We start from the raw sequence: 7,359 nt of genomic DNA on the forward strand, positions 1-7,359 counted from the left end.
ATCATTTAAAAACCTTATTTTTTATTTACTCTGATGATCTTTTTCTAATATTAAAATTTATGTGTGACATGTGCAAAAGGAAGAAAAACAAAAAAAACAATACGCTGTCCACACAATATACAGTGTATTTGCGTAAAAAGAAAAAGAGCATAATGTAAATGTAATTCATAAAGGTGGAAACTCAAAACTGTTCTTTATATTTAGAAGAAAAAAGTTTATATATGAGCATAGGGAGTGCAAACTACAGTGCTGTACAGACTCCTAATTTCAGATGTTTTTGCTTCATCTACTGCATCTCTGTTTATGTTTGCATGTGTTTCAATAAACCTGTTTCTTATTTTTCTGGCAAAATATAAAGAAATTAGGTGTCGGTCAAGATTGAACCTGACTGCAACAATGAATTCACGTGAAATGCACTCACATCTTTCTCTTTGTGGCTGTACATGTAAACAGTGTTTGTGCGTGCCTCTGCATTTCTCTGAGTGGAATACAGTGCATCACACAGTACAAATAAAAGAGGTTAAACTTCAGCTTCCAATAGCCTGAGTGCAAAGTTAATGCCACCCTCTGTAGAAAGTCCTCCTCCTGTAGCAGGAGCCCCATTTACTGGAGACTGTTTGAAGGGCAGCAGGTAAAGAAGAGGAAGGCACCATGGCAAACGCTTCAGATCAGGTAACATTTCGGAAAGTTGTAGAAGGAAACAGTAAAACTTAAACGATAGAACATGACGAATGTTTCTGACGGTAGATTGATAGCACTGGAAATTATCTCAGGGTTCAGTGGCCACAGGGTCAAACCGTGATCTTTAAAGGTTAGTTTTTAAAACATTTCTAATTCCTCACAAAGTAAAAGTCTTTTTTTAATTTGATGTTGTAGTACTCGTGTACTTTCAGACAATATCTGATTTCAGATTTTTTTAATTAATGTTGGAATACGGAGATATATTTAACAAGCTCCTGCAAATGCACACAAGAAACTTCACTGCAAACTATCCAAAGACAACATTTTAAAGGGATAAGAAATATTATATTTGTAGCTCTAAGATGACACTGTGGCACGAAACACCTCTACCACTGGAAACTGTTTAAGTGTGCCATCTTATTACAACTATTTCTCACACATGCAGAAAGTGGAGTTTGTGCGAACAGGTTACGGCAAGAAAACGGTGAAGGTGCTGGTCGTCCGGAGGCAGGGAAGACAGCATTCTATCATTGAGGTGAAGGCTGATGTGGAGCTCACGCTCAAGTCACGCAAAGATTATCTAACTGGAGACAACTCAGACATCATCCCTACTGACACCATTAAAAACACCGTCCACGGTTTGGCCAAGCTCAGAGGGGTGAGTCTAACACTGTTTTGAAGAACAGGGAAGACCCGTTATTGCTATTTCAACTGCTAAAATATTTGTTATTGAGGTCTTTTACAGCCTGTCAACCTGCTTGTTTCTCTGTTCAGATAAAGAACATCGAACAGTTTTCCCTGGATATCTGCAATCATTTCCTAACCTCTTTTAACCATGTGCTGAAGGCCAAAGTTTACATGGAGGAAGCTCCGTGGAGAAGGCTGGAGAAGGTAAAACACAGGACGGTGCAGCTTCACAAGAGTTGACCTTTTTAACAGCTATTTGAGCAGCAACATAAATCAAGTGCACATTAACCCGATCAAATGTTGCAGGTGATAATCCATCGTAAAACATGACCCTTGTCTTTTTTCTCTCTCAGAGTGGGGTAGAGCATGCTCATGCGTTTATATTCAGCCCAGAAGCTTACCGCTTCTGTGATGTTGAACAGACTATCGGTGGTAATCACACACTCTCACAAAAACACGCAAACAGTGTATTTGCTTACATGCTATCCAAGCTGTCATTGGACAGTGACGGACTGAATACACTCTGGTTTATTAACAGTATTAATAATAATAATTATTATCATTATATTAATTCAAGTTTTGTATTTTTTTAATTTAGAATTTTTGTTTCCAGTTTAGTTTCCAAATTACTTTTGCTCCTTTTAGCAACGTTTTCATTGTTAGTTTTAATTATGATTATATGGAGGCAATTTGTCAGGAGACAAAATTAAAGCTTTTCAGAAGATCTTACACAAATACAGCACCGTTTAATCGCATGTCATGATCCCAAGTCTCAATAAATAGCTGGACCAAAGTGTGGTTGGCTGAATGTGTAAACACAGACAAGCACATTTCTGCTATATTTTTAAATTAGTTTTCTTAACATACAATTATTTAAGTTTTTAATTTTCTTCCAAAGGTATAGACTTTTATTTAGATTTCAGTTACTTTAGTTTTTAAGTTTAGTGTTACCCTACGCTGGACAGATGACCAGTCCATCACCAGGGTTACAATAGTTTACAGCTAAACTTACGTGTGTGTTGGCATACTTTTGTCAGACAAAAACACCCCAACCAAGTAAGAGGTTCAAACCTGGAACCTTCTTGATGTGAGGTGACGGTGCTAATCACTGCACTATCATGATAGTTCAAACTACAGCAGGCGTGGGCAACTCCAGGCCTCGAGGGCCATTGTGTCCCTGCAGGTTTTAGGTTTTTTGAACCAACACAGCTGATTTAAACGGCTAAATTAGCTCCTCAACATGTCCTGAAGTTCTCCAGAGGCCTGGTAACGAACTAATCATGTGATTCAGGTGTGTTGACCCAAGGTGAGATCTAAAACCTGCAGGACACCGGCCCTCGAGGCCTGGAGTTGCCCACGCCTGAACTACAGCATGTAGGTAGGCCAAGATCTGATTGCTGAGCTCTGTTCTGCTGAAGAGGGCGTTCTCCCTTTGCAGCCTCCACTTGCTCAGTAGCCGGCAAATACATGTAAAAAACATCAGAGGTTAATGGCTGCCACAAATTACTTTGAGTCAAGTTTTAACTCTTGAAGCATGTTTAATAAATCAAAACGTACTATTTGACTTGTGGTGCAAATACTGTTAACAAAGGCAGCTAAAGCTATGACTAAGCCCTTGCACACTGCTCAATGGCACTGTTGATCACAGGTTCATGATTAGCACCATTTTCATAAGTTGTTTGCCATGTTTCACATCACTCCACCCTCACGGGCTGATCTGTGCTTCACGCAGGCATCCCTGTGGTCCACAGTGGGGTGAAGAATATGAAGGTGCTGAAAACCACCCAGTCTGGTTTTGAAGGTTTCTACAGAGACCGCTTCACTACTCTGAAAGACGCCAAGGACAGGTTTTTCTGCACCTCTGTGTACTCGAGGTGGCGCTACAACAAGATCCAGGACACTGACTTTGACGCTGCTTGGTAACTGCCCGATTTACGAGCGTCAAGAAAGACCTCAGCTGACGTATACCAATATAGTTCAAAGTTCATAAATATAGTTCACATCTGAAGCTTTATATTCTTCATTCTTATAGGAAGACTGTGAAGGAGACGATTATTGAGAAGTTTGCTGGCCCCTATGATCGCGGGGAGTACTCGCCCTCAGTGCAGAAGACCCTGTATGAAACTCAGGTTCTGGTCCTGGATCGACTTCCTGAGGTACTTCCTTTAGATCGTGAAATCATCAAACTCACAATCTTACCACTTTTTGAGATACATAAACTGTTTAGACAACTTCACAGTTGAAATCTCTGAGTCCTAAAAAAGGACAAACATGCAAATTACATCTCCACAGTTGTTGGAAATTGAATAAAAAGCTACATACTGTATATAACAGGCATGCTAAAGTACACATTTTCTTTTAGGTGGATGAAATAGAGATCATCATGCCCAATGAGCATTACTTCACCATAGACATGACAAGAATGGGTATTGTCAACAATGATGAAGTAAGTTCTGTTCTCACAAATGACCCTTCATATTCTTTAAATGATCGGGTTGTGGACATTGGTATCTTTTTCCCATCACAGGTACTCCTTCCTCTGGATAATCCCTCAGGGAACATAACGGGGACAGTACGCAGGAAGCAGCGAGCGCGGCTCTAACGGCGCCCACAGAAAGAAGGCCCTGCTGGGATTTAAACAATCTGAGTGGGCCGTTTAACGGAAAGATCCATCTGAATTAACCTTTCAAACAAATATTCCAACAACAGCAAGTTAATATTTGTAGCCTGACTAAAGCTCGTGATGATGTGATGTGAACCCAAATAAAATGAAACTAAAGACAGCGGCTGTTGATAAATTCATAAACTAACATTGATCTTTGGTGAGAAAAGAGCACCGTTTATTGCAAATCTCTGATTCGGATATTAAAACTCCAGTGTTATGCTGCACATGTACATTGGTCATACACACTTTTGAACAGTTGTCTGTGTGACAATGCTGAAAGCACCACAGGTTGATAGATAATAATAATAATAATAATAATAACAACAATAATAATATATACACATAAATATTTCCATATCAAGAGTCTCAAGCCTGAATAATGTAGATGTTCAGGAACAAGGTGGCTTTTGCTCGGGTCGTTGTGTCTGGGAAAACAAAGTGGTTCACGGTCACATGCTGAAGACGACTCATTGACTCAGATGCACATTTTAAAACATAGAAAGTTTCAGGGGGAAAAAGGGCAACGCACCAGAATCATTATCTGCATGTATCATAGTCTTTAGATGCGACAGAACATACACAGTTTTCAACTATAATATAATCTTATATACAAATACTTATTTTTTTAAACCTTCATGGGTTAATTCATTTTGCACTCACACACATACACAACATACACACATGCACGCACACAAAAACCATACCTGCAGAGTATTTTCCCCAAATTTTCTTCTTTTAAATAAAACACAAAAAAATACAAAAATACAAAAAAAAAAATCTCAAGCAGCAGATATAAGAATGGCTGAAAGGGTAAACGGCTGAGTGGACACTGTGTGCAACCCATTTTTGGGGTCCACGCTTATATAAAAAGAACACAAACAAAAAGAAAACATACAGCATTCAAAAATCCTGTTAAGAAGCCACTGTGGGCTGAAAAGTCTCTGCGAAACGACGGCTAACCTGGGCTCTCCTGACACAATGATTGTCACAGACGTGGGTGCTGGGACGGCCTGCGGCGCTACGAGGCGTTGCTTTTCAGGTGCTGAGTCTGTAGCGGCTTCACGTGATACTCGTAGATTTTCAGTGCGGGGCCGAGCTTTATCGACAGCCCCGTCAGGACGTCGTTACGCGTCATCAAGAGCAGGGACTTACCATCAATTTCCTGTCAGATAAAGACAGAAATTCTAGTTTTCCCTAGTTTGTCAGCATCATGTGGCAGCAATTTTGAGCAGGAAATAACAGTCAAACCTGATCCTGGAAAGCCATGGCTTGCTCCTCAAACCCTGTTGCTTTGAAATAATTGACAACATCAGCAACTGCCCAGTTGGAAGGGTCCGGCAGCTGACCGTTCTCCACTGGGCTGTAAGGTGAAATTAAATGTATTCATCTTAATATAAAATGTATGCTTAATTTTAAGAGCAGCTTAAAATATCTAAAATAGTTTGTCAATCAACAAGATCCTACACACCTCTTAGTGTCAACTGATCCATTTGCCTTGTCTTCCATGTCGGCTGTAGCTTAAAAAAATAAAAATAACAAGAAAATTACAAAAGCAAAAAGAAACTATTCAGTCAATTTGAAAATTACAAGTATTTTCTAAAATGCTTTTCATTTTCCAATTCTCTTTCAAATTAGAATAAACAGGCAAATGACTTCAAATGACTTGATACAGAGTGTAAAGACATTCAGTTTGCTATTAAAAGAATATGCAGAAACCTGCAAATATTTTGTTTAAAAACGTGTAAGAATATGAATTTGGTGGTTTTTTCCTTGCAAAAATGACACATTTTAATCGTGTGCGATCAAACTGTTCTCTGTCAGCTGGTTAACTTAACCAACTAAATGTCTGAGCTATTTTTTTACTCCTCTACTCCGTCAACCATTGTGATGGCAGGTATTTTGCAATTATCCGGCTACCAACGGGTTACACAAGCAACAGAAAAGCCCAAACACCTCACAGAGGAACCTTACACGACTACCTGATTAAACACAAGCGTTGCTAGTTTAATCACTGACTTAGGTGTAAGGAAACACTTACGATCTTTAACGTTACAGTAATTTTTCATCAGACGTCTTCTCTCGGGGAACTCAGTGTGCTGGCAGTTGAAAAACCCTCATTGTTTATCTTTCGCAGTCTGCCATTTACTGGATGTTTCTGCAGGAAAAACAGTTGTACAGTAAATAACAAAATTCATTTAATTTAAAAAACCCGAAACACAGCTAAAGAACAAAACAAATCCAATCGTTTCTGACTGACAACGGGGAGAGCTGTAGTGTGTGAAAATGACGACCAAAAACTCACGTTGTTAGCTGTATTAAAAACATAGAATTACATTAGAAACATGAAAAATAAATAAATAAAGTAAAAAAAATTACCTTATCAGAGAGGAGAGTTAAGAAAACAACGTTATGTTAAATGACGACAGATATTTAATCACTGCCACTTCGTATTCTGCGTTAACGCTAACGTTAAGCTACCAGGGGTAGTTAGCTAGGCTTGCTAATACAAAATTTAACAGTTACCTTGTTTTAGAGATTCGCGCTTTGACAGAAATGGCCCGCCCGACGTTTACACGTAGTTTAAATCTTAAAAAGTTTTCCAATAACTGCGATATTTTACAAATTATTAAACGACAGCGGTCGTTTGATAAAATCAAGATTTAATCAAGTAAAGCCAACTAGCCCCCTCTTCATCGCTTTCGCTTCCATCACCCACAGGGAACCAAAGAATCATGGGTAATGTAGTTTTGCGTCCCCAACGCCTTGGTTTGCAGTTCAGTGAGATTAGACACTTGCTGATGATCACCCAGGAGCAAACTCACAACCAAACTTTTTAATAAAAAGAATTTATTATTGTGACATATTCTTTGTTACATAAAATCTGCTACAGCAAAGTATACTCCCCTTGCAAACACAAATATATATGAGTGGGAAAACAAAAAACAAAAAACGTGTCAGCCGTCTAAATGATGTGCAAAAATTCCACAAACTAAATAGAGACACATTTCAGATTATTGATCCCATACTGGCACATGTGACTAGCTACAGAGAACTCATAAACGGATTTCCTGCAGTCAGGAGTGTGAGGTGGTTCAGGGAAAAAGTGCCGTCATTTACATGGAATCTGACAAAGATTACACAGATTGGGAAATAAAGGATACGGAGATACAGATGTGGAGAGATATGGATTTCCTACACAGTTTCTGGGAAGATTTACACACACACACACACACACACACACACACACACACACACACACACACACACACACACACACACACACACACACAAGTTCAGTAACAGGTTTGAGCTAAATGCTCTATTCA

The 7,359-nt window shown here is 39.1% G+C and overlaps 2 protein-coding genes across 4 annotated transcripts; one reads left to right on the forward strand and one right to left on the reverse strand.

Annotated features, from left to right (window-relative positions):
- Positions 1-522: 522 nt before the first annotated feature.
- uox (urate oxidase) lies at positions 523-4,151 on the forward strand. Its single transcript, XM_005923408.2, has 8 exons — positions 523-672; positions 1,127-1,339; positions 1,456-1,572; positions 1,722-1,800; positions 3,101-3,287; positions 3,401-3,524; positions 3,731-3,814; positions 3,896-4,151. The coding sequence occupies exons 1-8, from the start codon at positions 652-654 to the stop codon at positions 3,968-3,970; spliced, it is 900 nt and encodes a 299-aa protein (XP_005923470.1). The 5' UTR covers positions 523-651; the 3' UTR covers positions 3,971-4,151.
- Positions 4,152-4,186: 35 nt separating this feature from the next.
- Positions 4,187-7,318, reverse strand: samd13 (sterile alpha motif domain containing 13). 3 transcript variants are annotated; one of them, XR_315881.2, is made up of 6 exons: positions 6,557-7,318; positions 6,072-6,188; positions 5,502-5,550; positions 5,282-5,393; positions 4,994-5,195; positions 4,187-4,458 (listed from the first exon to the last, which is right to left on the reverse strand). XR_315881.2 is itself a non-coding variant. In XM_005923406.2 (5 exons), the coding sequence occupies exons 2-5, from the start codon at positions 6,097-6,099 to the stop codon at positions 5,052-5,054; spliced, it is 333 nt and encodes a 110-aa protein (XP_005923468.1). In that variant the 5' UTR covers positions 6,100-6,188; positions 6,557-7,318; the 3' UTR covers positions 4,187-5,051. The 3 variants fall into 3 exon arrangements, 2 of the variants coding, with proteins under 2 accessions (XP_005923468.1, XP_005923469.1); XM_005923406.2 differs by having other exon boundaries at positions 4,187-5,195; XM_005923407.2 differs by lacking the exon at positions 6,557-7,318 and adding an exon at positions 6,410-6,543 and having other exon boundaries at positions 4,187-5,195.
- Between the last annotated feature and the right edge of the window lie 41 nt (positions 7,319-7,359).

The sequence above is a fragment of the Haplochromis burtoni genome, unplaced genomic scaffold, assembly GCF_018398535.1.
Source record: "Haplochromis burtoni strain Fernald_Lab_line unplaced genomic scaffold, NCSU_Asbu1 Contig_5, whole genome shotgun sequence".
NCBI lineage: Eukaryota > Metazoa > Chordata > Actinopteri > Cichliformes > Cichlidae > Haplochromis > Haplochromis burtoni.

Coding starts and splice junctions, on each gene's coding strand:
- samd13 (XM_005923406.2), bottom strand. CDS start 6,099: ATGAAAAATTACTGTAACGTTAAAGATC. Junction 5,551..6,071: donor TTACTGTAACGTTAAAGATC/GTAAGTGTTTCC, acceptor TATTTTTTTAAG/CTACAGCCGACATGGAAGAC. Junction 5,196..5,281: donor CCATGGCTTTCCAGGATCAG/GTTTGACTGTTA, acceptor TTTATCTGACAG/GAAATTGATGGTAAGTCCCT.
- uox (XM_005923408.2), top strand. CDS start 652: ATGGCAAACGCTTCAGATCAG. Junction 1,340..1,455: donor GTTTGGCCAAGCTCAGAGGG/GTGAGTCTAACA, acceptor TTCTCTGTTCAG/ATAAAGAACATCGAACAGTT. Junction 3,525..3,730: donor TCCTGGATCGACTTCCTGAG/GTACTTCCTTTA, acceptor ATTTTCTTTTAG/GTGGATGAAATAGAGATCAT.